We start from the raw sequence: 18,200 nt of genomic DNA, 5'->3' as shown, positions 1-18,200 counted from the left end.
GCTTCACTCCACTGGCTCCCAGTATCTTTTAGAATAGATTTTAAAGTACTTTTATTTGTTTTTAAAGCTCTTAATGGTTTGGGAGTGGCTTACATTGCAGACTCTCTGTCGTTTTATAATCCTTCACGAGCTCTTAGATCTTCCACTGCCAGACTTTTAAACACACACAATTTTACACACAAGAAAATAGGCAGTGCAGCTTTTTTTTTTTTTTTTTTTTTTTTTACTGTGCTCCAAAATTATGGTATACCCTGCCAAGAGCTAGAAGAGATGTGGGCTCTGTAAACATTTTTAAACGACAGCTGAAAACGTATCTATTTAACCTGACTTTTAATTAATTCTCTCATATTTTACATTTCTTACCAATTCCTGTTTTTACTTTTACTTTTTCCTGTTTTATAACTATTTGCATTGTTTAATATGATTGTCCTTTAATTCACCCATATTTTATTGTACTATTCCATTTCTTATTGTAAAGCACTTTGAGCTACATCTGTATAAATGTGCTCTATAAATAAAGTTTATTATTATTATTATTGTCATTATTATTATTATTATTATTATCATCATCATCATCATTATTACTTATTATTATACTAAAAACATGATGGTATAAAACATATTTCTAATTGCAACATTTACTCAAAATGTCAATTTCAGCAATTTTACCTGCCACAGCCACAGGGCAGGCAAATGTATAAAACACTTTGATATGTATGTATAGAGTTTATTGGCTTGCTAACTTAGGTAAATGATGATTATATTGGCATTTATGATTGGCATTTCACAGCTCCGACTAGGCTTTACCAGAACTTTGATTCTCTATTCCTGACTAACCCTAAAAAATACTATAGCTTTGGCCTGTTAATCCCAGTTAAAGCCCTCTAAAATAATAATAATATAATATAAGAATAATAAATACATGTTATTATAACTGAGCAGTCAAGATCACAGTTGCTGTGTCCGTTATTATGATGATTACATATTTCTGTTTCTATTGATTATTGATCTCATGGATTGTTTTATGTCAAAATACATTAATTCATATTTTCCTAAATATAATTGTGTGGGATGACAAGGAAATGCACCTCCTGAAGCTGCACATTTTGATACTAATATGCATTTGGGAATGGAAGAAACAATATTTTGCTTAAGTGGTGCCTTTAGAATATGTAGAGTAATGAGCTAAGACTTATATTAGCTACAGAAAATGTAAACTTACCCAGTTGACTGAATACAGTGTATGATTCAGTCAGAGCTAGCAGAGCGAAAGGTAAATAGGTTGCCTACATGATGAGGCTCACTTCCTCCTGCAGCTATACCTCAATGTGAACATATGCATGAATAAATATTTCCATATTTTAATTACGGCAAAGCTCAAGAACGACCTGCAACAATCAGTCTGTTTATTTTCTATTTATATGCATTATTTACTAAGTTTGGGAGTCAACACAAATGATTTTGGCCCATTAGTGTGTAATGCAGAAAATATTGCTCAAAGAAACCACCTCACTTATAAAGCTCACGAAGCCGAGCAGCAGAGATAAATGGAAACAGAATCAGTATTAAGGAAGATGAATGAACAGATTCCATTTTTTAACCTTAGGTAAGCAGTAAAGTCATGATCAGTGAAACACATTCCAGGTTGTACATTTGAAAGTTGTACTGCAGACACTGCCGACAAAGGCCCTCTGCTTACACAGTGTTTATCAGTTTAAATGTCAATGCTTGCTGTAGGTCTCCTGCAACCAAATATTTACATCTCCTGATAAATTACGTTTTTCTTGATCAGCTTTGTAACTCGATGACGCAGTACTGCTGCACCATGTTGTTGCCTATACTAAGACAGAGCAAGTCTACAAGTTTAAGAAAAACAAATCTGGCCATCACACCAACAAATACAGTGTCCCATATGTAGTGACATTTACTATGATTAAGGGTTCTCCAGTTTTCATATTTAAGGTGCTCTGTGCAGATTTGTGCCAGCCATCTTGCAATGGTTAGAGTAAATAACACCTCACAGGTAATACTGATGCAACTCAGAGACATACAGCTGCAGGCCAGATAGGCTCCTATTCAAGAAGAAAGGAAGGAAATAAGCAATAAAAGACTGAAAGAGGCACCTTTGTCGGGAACTACAGTGGATAGTTCATGGTCCTCCAGGTATTTCATCTCACTCCTCTCCTCTGACAGAAGCACAAATTTGGTGCAATCCACTATGTGTGGTGAAAAAGAGCTGTGCTGTTCAGGGGAGTAACATAAGGAACAAAGCATGACTCTGATGAGGTCTGAACCTGTAGACTCTCTTATTCACTACATGGGGTATAACAATGAAATAAGCAAAGAGCTATTGGAGCAAGAGGAGAAAACAATTGAAATTTTTCCTCATTAATAAACTATTTATACCCCCACCTTAAAATAGTGCCTTCTAATTTTATTACTCTCAGCAAACATTTTATCTTACCCAGCGTGCGGCTTTCTTAGCACAGTATTTGACCTGCAGTAATGATTCCTCACACAGCAGGCGTGCACAAAGGGGTAACAGAAAGCACAAAAGTTATTGTGTACCATCCTCCTGTGCAGGTTTTAATCAAAGAGCAGAGCTCTGACCACCCAGCCAAGACATGACTGGGTGGAGCAGCTACTGCAGTTAGTGCCCAGTGTGTGAGACGTGAAAGAGGACTATGACTGTCAGTCACCACACAGCAGATCCCCCTGGGTACACCCTTTATCTCGTCTCCAGGGCAACCACATACTACAAAATTCCATCTGCCGACAACCCTGACAAAACACAGACAACACTGCAGGGAAGTCTGCAGTTCTCCAGCAGAAAGCTCAAGTACAGTATAGGCTTACTTTACTAGCTATTAGCACATGAATTATAATTTGAAGACATGCGTAAATTTATATTTTCACAGTTTTGGAGCCATGATTTCCACAAACAACGTGGAACAACAGAGACATATTTCATTCAGGAAAGGTATATTAGTATCTTATGATATTATGTTTTACTACACGATTGCTTTACTCTTGCCTCGATGTTACACACTACATATTTCATTTTACAAATAAAAACGATATGCTCTTGAGAAATCTCTGATTATAATGCAGTGTATTACGATACAAGTTATTTTACTCAAGTGCAACATCAAATGTTAGAATTTCAATTCACAACAAATACAAAGCCAGGTCATACTAAGCTGAAATCCAATTAGCAGCATTTCTCTCTTAATTACTTCATGTTTCAGTGTAATGTGACAAAAAGCATCTAAGGATACTGAGGCATTTTTGGACCTTTAATTGCAAAGGCACTGGAAAAAACAGCTAAACAAGAAATATAAATAGCTTTTAAAAAAATCACACCACCAAAGAGGGACAAACTGCACCAACAAAGAGCAGGCATAACGCTTGAAGAATGAAACATGAGTTTTGTAAATTAGTAAAGTAGAGAGATTGTGGTTCTTTCATCCTGTATCATGATTTATCAGATTGTGGATGTTTGTATCATGGTTTTCAGTCTTGTTTTGAGAATCATTAAACCCCTGCCCCTTACAGAGAGAAAGCTATACCTGAAGGCTCAAAGAGTGTAAAGAAAGTATTTTAATAATGTCTTGTTGGCTCACACATGTTGAGGCATGCCAGAACGTCAGTGCACTGCACTTCCAGCACCCTGTGTTATGTGACTGACGTACGCAGCACAATGCCTATTACTAAACAGCACCTTGTTGTGCTTTCCCTCCTCTGAATAGTCTCTGGGGTTTTAATGAAGTGCTTCATCACAAATTAGTGCTGAAAAGCTTTTAAAATGTGAAGTCACCGGCATGAATGTGTTCAATTAAAAAGCAACAATCTGCACAATAAAGAATTCATCTTTAGCTTTTGCTAAATATCTAAACGTTAGCCTAACCCTTCCCTTGAAATGACTCCAAATGCACTCAAGGTATTTTCTGTTTAGCATTTCCGAGGCACGTCACCAGACTTTACTGTATGACTTTTATGGAGGCAGGCAAACAGAAACAAAAGGCATCCAACAACAATGCACTTCTTTTGTAGCGACAGTACACTGCCTGTACATCGACACTGTGTTGAGAAACACCACAACTGCTTTATCTTGTCAGCGAGACTCAGATGAGAAGGTCTTCAAAGGGGAGCGCTCCCATGCACCCAGCTTAACGAGAGACAGGGAGATCTCTTTGATGCAACAGTAGGGTGCATTGTGCCACTTTGATTCCATTTGGAGGGATTGTAGCGGGGGAGCGGCCCTTCAGGTAAGGCCTCTTCCACTTGCTTACTATTACGTTCGCCTGTCAGTTGCCCAGCAGGGGAGGGAGTCTAGCAGTGTGAGGAGAGCCAACCAGACGGGCCCTCGCACTCCCGAAGCATACCGAACATTTCCCACCACCAGCAGCTGCCTGAAACAAAGCCTAATGTAATAACTCCACACTCATTGCTGTAGTAGCAGCAGTGACTTTAAGTGGCAGTTGGTCAACCTGCGAAGTGCGAACTAATTCTTAAGCTGCAGAAAGATGATAATGCGGCTGAATAAAACATGGAAGCACATACCGTCATCTCTGGGGTGCAGTGATACAGCCTATATACAGTATACTTTACAATTAGAAGTCCTGGTGGTGATGCCTTGTGATCTTATTAAACAGTTTTCACACCACATCCCCCCTAATGTTTAGGATGTAACCACATGTTAAGGACACTCAAACTAAACATAAACAATTTACAGCAATCTGCTGTATGCATGTTGATGACTGGTTAATGACTGAAATCAACTAATCTAATAAATCTGATTAATACCCACCAATTCCTGCAGAATACATGCTGCATTGTTGTTAGCTACCTTAATTACTAAAGACAATCGGAGAGATGGGAAAGACTGATACTCTTTGATATGAGGCTGATGCAATGCTACAACCTATTCCTTAGCTCTGAAGAGAAAGATCAGAGTTATTAGCCCTGCAATTCAGCTGGAATGGAAAAAGCCAGCCAGGCCAGCCTCCACCATTTATCACCAAGTCTAGAGCCTTTAGCCTGAGTTGAGAGATTTTCCTTCAGAGGACAAAAAGACAACACAGCTGACACAAGTTCTGACAGAGAGGAACTTGCCTCTGAAAGATAAAGCACTCTGAAGAAATAAGAACTATTTCACATTGGTAGTCAAAGTTGGCAATGGATCTTTCACAAATAACATTTTACAAAAGATCTCTTTTGTGAGAGGCCCTCTCGCTCTTATGAATGCACAAGCAATTAGCCAAGAAAACATTTCTAAGTTAGACAATTAAAAAAGTGTTTTTCAAGTGCTATCCAAAGTCTGAGTTTAGCAACTGCGTAGGCTGAGTCCACCTGCAATTTCCCCATAGTTACCATATAATCTTTTGGAATGTATAGCACAATAATAACATTTCCCAGCCAAGCCTGCATGTGTTGTTCCTACACACCTCACCTACACAAATGATGTTTCCCAAAGCTGATTCACTGAAAGACAATGTGACTCCGTCATTGCATCTTAATATACTAGCATTGCATTTTTAACAGTCTCCGTTCTCATCACAGTGTTAATTACAGTTACTTTCAATAACCTGGACACTCAACAGAAACTCATATCGGCTAAATGAAGCAACAATAAACACATCCAGCTGAAGACACCGGGTGAATTCTTCATGTCGTCGACGAGAAACACAAAGCATCGCCTTCTCCTTTCCAGTCTGAAGAAGCAACAAAAGCACCAGCGCATTGCCATGCGACTGTAAGCATGAGAACGGCTTGCTCGGTGTGACAATCACTTTGACAGACAGGGTAACAACAGAGTCCTTCAGAACAGACCTCAATCTGGAGTCTGACACATTTCCCTGCACAGTCTGAGGGGAAGCAGCTTTTAGGAATACAACGTGTAATCCTTTTATCAAAATCTGTCCACAAAAACAGCCCGGTCCCTTGCAGTGCTGCATGAGCTGTGCTTACCGCTCTGCTCAGCTTTATTGCTAAACAAGTCACATAATGTACTGCTGTACTTCATTTCCATTACATGAGTTCAAATTTATCAAAGTAGTCAAAGCAGTAGCAATACATCATAAACGGTATAATCCTGCAACACACAGCCTGCTTTACAGTCACAGTCTGACTGACACACACACACACACACACACACAGGAAACACATACACACACCCTCACACTCAAGCAGAATGATGTCAGGCCAAATGCTATCTGAGGGAGGATGGGGGATGGTTATACAAGCATGTTTACAGGACATTTCCTGTGACTGAGCCTTGGGAGCATCATCTGTCCTCAGACAAACAAACACTGAGAGTTCCCAAAGCTGAAAGCTATTGTGAAATCACTTCTGACAAAAAGTCTACACGTCATATCCTCATTTAATAAAATAATGCTAATTACAGCTATTTTAACTTAAATAAATACCTCAGAATTATGCAGGCGGAGTTGGAGAAAGTGAAGATGCTGTTTACAGACTTGCTAAACACTGTAGTTTTTATAATAGCAATCCCAATGCGTGTCCACCACTTATGTGTCCCAGGGAGGAAGTATTGCTCAGTAGCTGGCGGACAGGCGTGGGCATGGGGCGGTGGCAGAGAGACACTCAGCTAACATAATAATGGGCTGTAATCTGGCTGCATTTATTAAAGCTTATTTTGAAGATTTAATACTTACTCGGATTTATACAAAAACAACATTCTTTTAAAAAGGGTTTTAATAATAACATAAATAACTTTAAAATGGACCATACCATACGCCATAAATTGGAGAACCATTTCAGTTTTGCAGAAAATGAAAGAGTAGATATCTGCAGGAAGGCCGGTGATGCATGCTTTCATGCCCTGGTTTCTACCACTATGAGCAGGGAAAAAGCAGTTGGCTTGTTATTTCACAAATTTGTTCAAATTATGTGTGAAGGACACAAGCCGTTGCCTGAAGGCTGCCCGAGTCTGAGCAGGTCTGAGGATTCCTGTGCTGCACTGGGACCACCTATGTGCCTTTAGTGCACTGTTTAACCATGCACATTTATTAATGTCTTTGTCAATTATCAATTGTCAGTGGCATATTGTGATCCCTATTGTGTATGGTCTTTAGCAAAAATGTAACATACTACACAATAACAGATTGTGGCTCCCAGCTGCCAAACAGTTTTGAACAAAACTTGATTTTTTTCTTTTGCCTGTGACTCAGTTTAAACCACTTTATAGAAAATCTAGATGGAGCATCAGCTGTAGCCTTGTAGCTTATTGTTTTAAGCAAATGACCCAATGTATGGCAGCCACTCTCTGCACACAAGCTCACACACACACCAACTGTACTTTACACACTCAGTGGAAAATGACAAAAACCAAGGAAACAAGTGGCTGGTGAAAAAGGTCAAACACATATGGAGCCAGTCTTCAACTGTTTTTGTCGGGAGCTAGTCAGTCAATCTGCAGCTAAAAGGCTAATGAGTATTGAAGTTACGGCACTTGACAGGTGGTGAGAGAAGGAGGGCTGCAAATGGGATGATGAACAAAAATAATGACAGAGGAACGGACGACATGACTTCTCTTCCATTACTTTCTGTGTAGAAAATCTCTGTGTAGAAATGTGTTCAAATTGCCATCTTTTTTTTTTTCTTTTAGCTTTTCAGTTTCATCCATGGTTATTTCCATTTCACAACCGAGGTCTAAATGATGTGTACACACGAAAACCATGTGTACGGCACTCCCCCACACATAAACTGGTATTTATTAACACTGCGGTGACACTGTGCACACCTCACACATTCCTTTGACCATGCGCTCACATAGTTTTTTAAAACGAGCCAAGTTAAATACAGTGTGTGAAAATGCAAAATAAAGAGGAGATACAGAATTTAACATAAAAGAAAACAGCCAACTTCACAGAGTGTGCTTTCATTATTGTCATTAGAGGTTTTACTGTTTACACAGCAAAAACAAAGTGACAATTCAGAAATGGAAATAATTGAGTTTGTGTGCTCAGTGTTTCCTTTAGCTTTATTTAATAGCCTATTCTATCCTCATTATTTACTGTGAGGCATTGTGTAAACTGTTTCCATACTATTTTAATAGTTTCTAATCACAGTTTGACGCCTGTCTGGAGCCTAATGAAGATGTCTCTAGTCCCGACAAATGAAGTTCAGAGTAGAGCAGGACTTCACAGGTGGAGTTATTGTACTAAGGCTCCTCTTTGTAATCCGACCAACTATCTGTGAAATTGTGCTTCTTTTTTTGTCTTTCGTCTCTGTGCCATGCCTGATAATTTGTGGCACAGAGAGTGTTTTTGTCTGCAAAGTGATGGATTAAAGGAGTGTCTTCATCTATTTATGGCTAACTGTGGGAGTGAAATGAGGCTGGTGCATGTGCGCCCAATTTCTCAGTGAGTGAGATTTAAAACAGAATCACGCGCACGAACAGCTGTGTGATTCTGACGAAAAGAAAACATATATGTATACAAGTTTCATGCATCTGGCCCCTGGAGTTAGCTGGTAGCATGAAGCACATATATCTTCTCCTTTTACAATATTTTCACAGATACCTGGCAGATAATCGTAAAGTAGTATTTTCTGTGGCAATGGTAATAATATAAGCAATCAAGGCTAATTCTTTGCAACCATAAACCACAAACGTATTATCATACAGCAGTAAGTTTTCTTGCTGTAGTTCTTTTTTCCTGCCAGCAATTTTTTTTTAAATGAAGCAGCTCAGAGCTGTAAGATAAATTTGATAAGCCACAAACTGAAAGAAGTGAGTAGGCTATTAAGCACGGGGGGCCCAACTTATTATAGAAAAAATGTAAATTTGACCTTTCTGAAAGTTGGACCTTTTTATTTTGTGGAAACTTTGTATGTACCAAGTTACAGTAAGTGAGTAAGTTTGAGAAATATTCTTATATTCTTTTTTTTGCAGAGAGTTAGATGAGAGGATTGATATCACTCTCTTGTGTGTATACTTTTTTAAGCATATTGTCAAAATCCACCAACCAGAACCTCTAAAGCTCCTTAAGAGATGTGTTGCTGATGCTTGGACTCAAGAGAAAATGTTGATATTATGGTTGGTTTTTAAGTAAAAATGCCAATCGGAGTGCACTAAGTGACATTTTAGGCATCATATGTTACCGCTTTGTAGACAAACTTACCCACCACATCTTAAATGCTTCATTACTGGCCTCATATCTGTGGTTTCTCTCACCCTACTCACCAAAGGGTAATTAGTGCCTTTAGTATATTCAATTACTGCCGACAAACAGAGGGATTAATAAGAGTCAGCAGTTGTTATTTAGACCAGGTGCGAACAGAAAGCACCAGGAACACATAGCAAGGCAACGCTCTTACATGCTCCTGGAACAACTTGTCCATACCAACAAAAAACATTTGGGATTTGGAAATGTACGTTAACATACACATTGTAAGAGAGATACAAGCATCAAAAACTCATCTACCGTGCCTGCAATGTTTTCTTTCTTTTAACCTTGTTTACACGCAGACGAGGCAAAAATATAATAGACAATAAAAGGACATAGTCTCTGTTTTATCCCCAAAGCCAAGCTTAATGTACCTTTCTTTACTACTTCATTATTTCAGCAACAACAGCGCAGTAAATTTAATTAGTAGTCAATACATGGTTAATCCTATAAAGAAGTAAGAAATAAACAAAGCTGTTTCAATTCACACAGAATGGTCTTTAAACATGTGACTGACTTCCCATTCACATCCCATGTATATGTATACCACACACACACACACGCGCGCGCGCACACACACACACACCCACACACACACACACAAACACACACACACACACACACAGAGTGTAGTAACAACACACATTACCGAAACAGCCAAGTGTAGTTTCAGTAATGTGAAGACCCATTTTACAGGTAATGTATTAACATGAAAGTCAACCTTGGCTAACCAGGCCTCATTCACACAGACAGCACATGAGAGGACATAAATTATGGTATACTATTCAATGTTGAAACATGAGATGATTACTATTAAAGTAAGGGTCCACTGAAGGTCTGCCAGTAATGTCACCTCTGATGGCAGGTCATAAAGGGTCATAAACCTCTGTGGCGTCCCAAGTTAAAGACCATCAATAATTTACTTCCGTCTCTTCGCTTCCTGCACTCTCACTCCACCTCTGACTGAAACTGGGATTTCCAGTAAAAGGACCCACTCATCATGACAGTGAAAAGACAAATACAACCCAAAATTCCCATCCGGTTTGGCCCCAGTGTCTGGGGTTATTTACGGGAAGAGTTTACACATAAGGGCTCATCACCGGTTGATTGACATTTCTCTATTTAAATTCTTAATTTTGCACCTGGTGGGACGTGACGTTTTCCTGCATCAATAACCCAATCAAAAGCAGCCGAAGTCTCAGTTCACTCATCAGTGTCTCATATGCATAGTGCAACCTGGAGTGTTAAGGTCTTATTCGGTATTAAACTGTTTGCATAGACCTTTGACATTGTGCTACTGAGTTGCTTCACTGCCATGAATAAACCATTCAGCACGCTATTCCTCTCCAGCTGTGGTGTCCTGCCCACTGCCAGAACAAAAAAAAAAGCCATGAAACAGGTTTGGCTTTTAGCTGCACTGAGAAATAGCAGAATCATTTAAATACAAGTGTAAGACATGATGTTCCAAATGCTAAGTGCTGCTCACTGTGTTTTTTTTTTTGTTGTTTTTTTTTCTTTTGTTGACGTCACATGTAACTGTAACATAGGAACATGGAAGTGAAACAGTGTGGAAATCCAGCATCTCACTCTGCACAAAGCACTTTGTGTTATATTGTTTGTATGAAAAGTGCCACACATATAAAGTCTGATTGACTGATCGACTATAACACAGTTATATATTGGTTACCCAAGTAAGGAAGATGCACCATAAAAGCAAATGAGGAAATCAAGCAAAATGCATAAAAGTTCCTTCATGTTTCTCACTGCTTCACTCTGTTGCTGTCTGTGTCCACTCATCTTTCCATCATGATCAAAATCGAACACGCCGAACTGGATTCTGAAGACATTTTGTGAAACATGAGGCACATCACTGTCTGATCTGTAAAATGACTGATCGGTCAATGGAGAGTTGACAGTGATTATCCCAAGAAGTACGATCATTTGTGGTGACAGCACATTTTGTTGTTTTTATATAATGCCTTTGCACTGGGGCTATGTTTTACTATAACTCAGCTCAGTGCTGACAACAGGCCCATATAACTCAAAATGGGTAGGCTTATATTATGGTTTACACCCAGGTGGTATGATATACACTGCACAAGGCCTGAACCTTTCAGGCACAAAAGCCATTTAGACAGGCACTAACAGTCACATACACATACAGATAAATGCTGTGGCATCTTTTCAGCTGAATAAACACATATATTTGATTTTTAAGAGGAAAAAGGTTGATATTGTGCCTTTAACCCCTGCTCACTCCTGGGTGGCATTTTAGCTTCAGTTACTGTCTCGGCCACAAGAGCAAAAAAAATTTTAAAAAAGTACTGTGTAGGAAAAAGCGATAAAAAGAGTGAATGCTTTCTTTCAGTCAAGGTTGACAGGGCTGTGCTAGGTTGAACTATGCAAAAAAAACCAAACATTATCATTCTGAGTAAAGATGTTTCTCCACTTCACAGATACGCTGATGTTTACAGAGCAAACTCTCATCCCTACAGGGATGCAGCAGAACAGGAAGTCCACTTTAATCATGCTGGAATCTGAGAGGACAATGACCCACAACAAAGTCCTGGCATCCTCACCCAGACAGACAAACTACCCCGGTCCCAGCAGCCATTAAAGACGCTCTATAACTCCTCTCCTTCTGACAGGTGACTTAAAAGCCCTTGAGAGTGAAAGCATCTTTTATTAACAGAGTTAAGTTAAAGCAAATTTCCGACCCTGCACTAATGACTTCCATATGTCTTGCTGTGGCCTTATGATTAGGCATTAGAGCGGAGTAAACCCATTCATGCCACAGACAGCGGCTCTGACTCTGGTCTTCCCTCTCGGCTCCGTGAGACAAGCCTGTGCACGCAGTGCAGCCAGGCAGGCGGACAAAGAGGCGAACTCATGTCCCCTCACCACAACCACCTCCCAGTAATGAAGTACGTGTGGTTTCTGTGTAGATTTAAAGCTTCTCATCAGATTAAAAAAAAAACAAAAAAAAAAAAAAAACATGTTTCACAGTGGGAGACCACAGGCTTATGCAGAGACGGTTCACACACTAGCACAGTGGACTTAAATAAGCTGTGATGAACGCATCCTCTAATTACAAGTCGCCCGTGGGTTTCAGGTAACTGCAATTATGAAAGATGATGTGTGGAGTGGGGCCGTAGGAGCGAATCAGGCCATGTTCCTGCCAGGCTACTTACTCTTGAGCGCAGTGATGAGCATGTTCCCATCCTTGATGAGATCTTTGATGAATTTGTTTGTCCGCTCCAGCTCTATTTCGTGGCATTTGAGACGCTCTCTGAAGTCCGGGCTGTCCAGGAAGGAGTCGCTGAACTCTAAGGTGGGGAGTCCCATTGTGCCTCAACGACAAAGTCGCCTTTCAATCTCAGAACCTCGGCATGTAGAAGCGTTCACTTTTCATCACGTACTCCCGATCTAGTTCACCCCCCCCCCCCCAAAAAAAAGTTTTCCTGCTCCGCTAAGTTCCTCACTTCCGCCTTTTTTTTCGGGCTCATCATAAAAAATAGTGGTCGTGTGACTCCTGCTGGTTAGTTTCGGATAGTTTAACAGTTCCCGTAAACCCGGACCCGCTCCATCTGTGACTCATTCAGGGACCACACTTTATAGACTACATCACCCTGCCTCCTCCAGAAGGTGCGTTTCACTTAAAACGACGGAAATCACAGGGGCTGCAGTCCCTCATTAGTAATTCATGCTTTGTGATAACAGCAGCCTTCAGGGGAGAGCCTGACAAGCTGGAATATGTAGGCTACATGCAGGATACTATGGGCTAAATTTCCCCGTTGGTTACACATCATCATGGTGTGGTAAGTTTCTTGACTTATGGCAGGGCTGTATCAAGGAGTCTGGGGGCTCCCAAGCAGACTTTGACCCCCTCCCCTTTTCACCCTTCATGGGTTCTAACCACGATCACTGAGAGAAAAAACAAAATCTTAACAGGGTGAAATTGAAATGAAATTTGTTTTCAGCTTCCGAGCAAACACAAAAAAGGACAAATCAATAAGATTTTACATCAGAAGCACAAACAAATTGTGAGACACAATAGTTGCCAGGATGCCCAAAGCACTGGTTGCTGTAGTCTCAGGCCAGCTTTGAGTCAGGGCGTTTTTTCAGCATCAATATGCTTTTTGTCCATGCATGCATTTATCTGATGCAGCTGTTCAGAAATATTCTATCCCTGCCAAACAAGCCACTCTTGGCAGAATTTTGTTTCTGCTTCACATCCAAATGCCATGACACACACAGCTGAATGCTGCGGTAGTCGAAAGTCTGCTCCAATCAAACACTGCAATTAATATTGCAACATTATACTTTTTAATTTGACTGTATCTAATTATTAGTGTTCTGAACAGTGACTCTACCCCATCTCAGGTTTTCCGTTATGCCAGGGGTCTTAGGTTTTAAAACTGTGAACTGGATACTATGCAGAAATTGTGGGTGACAATGCATCATACTGGAATTAGTGAGGGTTTGAGGAGAGGGATCTGAATTAATACCTTGGTAAATGGAAGTAATTAAACGAGAAGCTAATTGGAGTCAGAGGAATTTGTCACATTCTCTTCATGCAACAGGGAAGGATAGTGATAATGATGTCACACACTCCAAATGAGTGTTTTGGTAGGCATGATGCAGAGGCTCTGTCACCAGAGGCACAAAGTCGTTTGGATGAGTCTTTCTACTTATGGTGCTTTACAGCATCAGGGGGCCGGAAAGAGGCTTTATCTCTGAGCAAAGTGTAAAAACCATCTCCACAGAGAGGCGGATGTTGCAGCATTGACTAGAACCAACACAGACAAATGAAAATGCATTAATAATGTAATGCTTCACTATCAGGAGCAGACCATAAGCTCTGTCGGTGGGGATAGGCTTTTGCTCAGTGTCTTTTGGAAGGGAGGCTCGTACCCTTCTTCCCCGATAACTAACTAGTAACCTTTTCCTAATAAGATAGCTGATTTGACTGTAGGTAGCGGTGAGATAAATCATCTGAGACAGATAACCTTCCTGGGCAGCATCGTGGGGCTGCTGCTGAGTTGTTAGTGTGTGTTAACATCAAATTCCAGCAATGGTCACTCGGCCTATGGTCAAGCTGCATTTTCACTAAATTACATGTTTTTTCTCATCACTTACTGCGTTCACGAACTATATGAAAGTGATGCCAGGATGCCCCATCTGATCAGGTACAAAAATAAAATAATTTAAGCAGCATGCCAGGAGTATTTTGTCAGGACTTTGACAAGCATGTCCTGCTTCGCCCTAAGGGACCCCAGTCACATTATGAATCTGCCAAAGCAGGGGGGCTGAAAAGGTTGTTTCCCACGTGTCCTATAATTGAAGGAGACAGGTCTGCAACTTCAAAATTTTGATTTACAACTTATAAATATTACATAAATAGGATGGAGACACAGTCTCACATCCCAGGAATTAATCAGTCACAGTCACAATACTCTGACATTGTAAGAAATTCTCACTGAAAATCATACGACAAAAGATTTTGATCCAAAGAGGGCGATGCACTGCACAAAATAGCTCTGAATCCAGAGATGTAGTGCCCAGATATTTCAATCTGTGACCCATTCACGATTAAATCTGGACTGGACATGCTCCGACTACAGCCAGATTCTTGCAAGAACCTAAAAAGGATGTCTCCAGATTCTTGGGGTTTTGGCACAGGGATGGGTATACAAACATCTTCCCACGTCCTCAGTCTTGTTCTCACTGCATTAAACAGAGCCTCTCTGGTCTTTCCCGATGGAGAATCATCAACTCAAATGGAAGAAATGCTGATATCAATAATCCATGCAGAATAAGCATCAATTAGCTCCTGCTTCAACCTTGGGGAACCCAATTACATTGTAAATCTGCTAAAGCCAGGGGGTTGAAAAGGTTGTTTCCCCCTGTGACCTATAATTAAAGGAGACAGGTCTACAACTTCAAAATTCTCACATCTTACATCCCAGGAATCAATCTACAGTCATGATACTGAAACACTGCGTGACAAATTGTCACTGAAAATCATACATCAAAAGATGTAGATCCAAAGAGTGTGATGTGTATATACTAGAGTACAGAGGTTCCCAATTACAGATCACACAGGCTCTTATGTCTGCCTGGATTATCTGCATTCTCAGGTGACATAACACATCATCATCTGCCATCACCTTTCACTGCTTAACGTTTCACCTGATCTCAGTACCTGTCTACACGTTTGACAGTGTTATCCTATTTGTTATCCTATTTTTGACTCTGTGAGACACATACCCTCACATACCTCGGTTGTGGCAGGAGTGAGCTCCAGACAAACAGCTTTGAGGACACGGAAGTGGAACGGAGACTGGCCTCTGGCTGCACCTGAGGAAGCAGCAGCAGCGGCTGCATCTATTTCCTCACACATATGTATTTACAGTGATGAAATCTAAAGTCTAGCAATGAAACCCAGAGTGATTCATTGGGAGGTGTAACACTCATCGTGTAACGTGGTCACCATTAAAACCATATTAGATTTACATGTGATAAAGCTGGCCAGAGAGCCCAGTTTGCCCAGGGATGTGTGATTATTGGAGTCATAATAATGCTCTTGCATGCTTTATGCATTTGGTGGGATATGACTGTGGGGAAAGCAATGGTTCAGTGAAGAGGTAATTCTCCGAAATAAAGCTAAATAGTGCATTCCAGCTGTATGATGCTTTTGCAAGAATTATGCCGAAAAGCAGTCTAAAATATTGCCCCAGCAACACACCAGTAGAGACGTGTGGACGAGTGGTTAGCTGTATGAAGCATGGCTAATTGCATTCTAAAATAGCTGCCTGTAGAGTCTTTGAGGGAAATTTGGTTTAATTAAGATGATACTCAATAGAGAACTGTGTCCCTGTACTCCTCTCTCATAAAGGCATGTGCACATTCATATTAGTCATGCAAACATAAGTCTTCTGAGAAGCGGTGCCCCTGTCTTTCTCTGTGACTGCACCTACGGGGACCAGGAAGAATCCATAAAGAGACTTGCACAGGAGCATGCACACACAAAACGCGCACATGCTTGAAGCACACAGGCTTTTTGCACAAACTAAGTGAGTGAGACGTCTTTCACATATCGCACATGTGGGGGGAGAAATTAGATATGGGACACACGTCTTCCCACATCCTCAGTCTTGTTCTCACTGCATTAAACAGAGCCTCTCTGGCCTTTCCTGATGGAGAGTCATCAACTCCAATGGGAGAAAAAAAAAGGCTTGGATTTCACAACAGATATCAATAATCCATGCAGAATAAGCATCGATTAGCTCTGCAGTGAGTTATGCACGAGTCAGGCAACTTCTGATTAGATTTCCTCTGCTATCACTGCATCACACAGTGGGGCAGTCAGTGTATGTTAGGAGATGTCTGATCGCCTTGTGGTGAGGGAGGTGGGGGGGCTGTTGGTTCCTAACATGCCCCTGTCAATTCCAGCTCTCGTGCCATCATTCTGCAGCAGCAGCCCTCAGGGGTGCAGTTTGTTACATCGACACAGTGAGCAGAGAAATGTGATACATTAGTGGAAACCCTGTTGCTCCGAGTTAATTGCTGTGTGCACTCTGCAGTGCTGAACTGGGTTATTGGGTGAAAGATGATGACTGTGAGATGGACTACAAAAAAAAAAAAAAAAAGTTTCTGCTCAATGCACAGCTCTCAATTTTCCATCTGAAAGTGCAGAAATGATAGCATTTAAGATTTTCCACTTGACATGTGTATTACTGGCAGGGATTTGGCTACCGGTTCAGATTAAGCCAGAGGAGGACATGTCATGTCACATTCAGTATCAGCCGTAGATGCACACTGTAGGGTAGCATCAGATATAAATGAATTTAAGGCAATGTTGTTGTGCTAATTATGCATTCAAGACAAACAGATGCATCATAAAAAAAACAGGATTAGATAACTAGACATCTTGTGATGACAATTACCTCTAAATAATATGAACTGTTTTCCCCAATTAACAATTGACACTGCCATGCATGCTCTTCATTTCAATCAGGTATTAAGGTAATTGCACAATTTCCGGGTGGCACGCAGCTTAGTTCCAGAGGACAGCTTTTGAGAACAAGACCTGTCACTGTTCCTCCCGGCTCATGATTAATGACCCTAATTTAGGAGGTTTTTTTAATCCAATCAAGCTCTGACATTTCCTATCAGATGAGTCCTTCCTCATTCTTTCCGTTGTTTACCTCCTGACAGTGCAATCTGCCAAAGTGGCGAGAGCCAGGCTCTGGTTTATGACTCCAATGTCCAGACGACGTTTGAGCAGTTATGCGTGATTACCTCCTCTTTACACAAAGAGGCATGTGAGTGTCCAGGGATTGTATTTATTGCTTTTCACTGCACAGAGAAAACTGGGATAGTAAGCTTTTTTAGCTTGAAATTGCTGAATACGAGCTGAGACACAACCTCTAGAAGGTGCTGGAGCTGGAGAGGAAATACAATCAAGCACGCATGAAAGCCTCATCTGTGTCTCCGGATTTGTAGTTTTTGACTCACAAATCTTCTCAGTGCACATAAGAAGGGATGTCCTCAGGACAAAGGCGGTTTTATTTTTTGCCTCATTGACCTTCATAAGGTGAACACTGTCAAGGTGGACCCCAGGCACAAATTTAAGGCTGGGTGATAAATTGCAAGTGCTGCTCCACCAGCTTTGTAAGCAAACAGTTGCTGTGTGCTTTGCTGGGACTTTGGCTTTAATTTGTAGCAACAGAAATTCCAAAAAAAAGAGACCTCTCAACCATAGCGCACCCCTGTCGAGCCAGGTAAACTACTCTATGGCACCTTCATCTGGTGGCCCCACACTGTGAGGATGTTTTGGTACATCACCAATCACAGTACTGGATGTGAAAAATCGGAAACTGTGGAGCAGAGAACAGTGCACAAGAGATTTTAGCATTACTACACTTGAGACAAGCCTTTGTTCTTATTTTTAAAACCAGATGTAGGATGCAGGTAAGCACTTCAAGTGCCAGCAGCCGCTTTTGA

General features: G+C 40.7%; 1 protein-coding gene across 5 annotated transcripts in view; it reads right to left on the bottom strand.

Moving 5' to 3' along the window:
- The window catches only part of LOC139632475 (rho GTPase-activating protein 42), a 58,771-nt gene extending 46,122 nt beyond the window's left edge, over positions 1-12,649 (bottom strand). For 3 of the 5 annotated variants that reach the window (XM_071497424.1, XM_071497425.1, XM_071497427.1), the window contains exon 1: positions 12,383-12,649. In XM_071497424.1, the coding sequence (XP_071353525.1) occupies positions 12,383-12,536 (154 nt within the window). In that variant the 5' untranslated portion in view covers positions 12,537-12,649. The remainder of the gene's footprint in view (positions 1-12,382) is intronic. The other 2 variants (XM_071497422.1, XM_071497426.1) reach the window with 1 other exon arrangement.
- Between the last annotated feature and the right edge of the window lie 5,551 nt (positions 12,650-18,200).

The sequence above is a fragment of the Trachinotus anak genome, unplaced genomic scaffold (assembly GCF_046630095.1).
Source record: "Trachinotus anak isolate AG129_WGS33_773 ecotype Australia unplaced genomic scaffold, CSIRO_AGI_Tana_v1 ptg000014l, whole genome shotgun sequence".
NCBI lineage: Eukaryota > Metazoa > Chordata > Actinopteri > Carangiformes > Carangidae > Trachinotus > Trachinotus anak.
The sequence above is the reverse complement of the archived record's forward strand: the minus strand, read 5'-3'. Positions and strand labels throughout refer to the sequence as shown.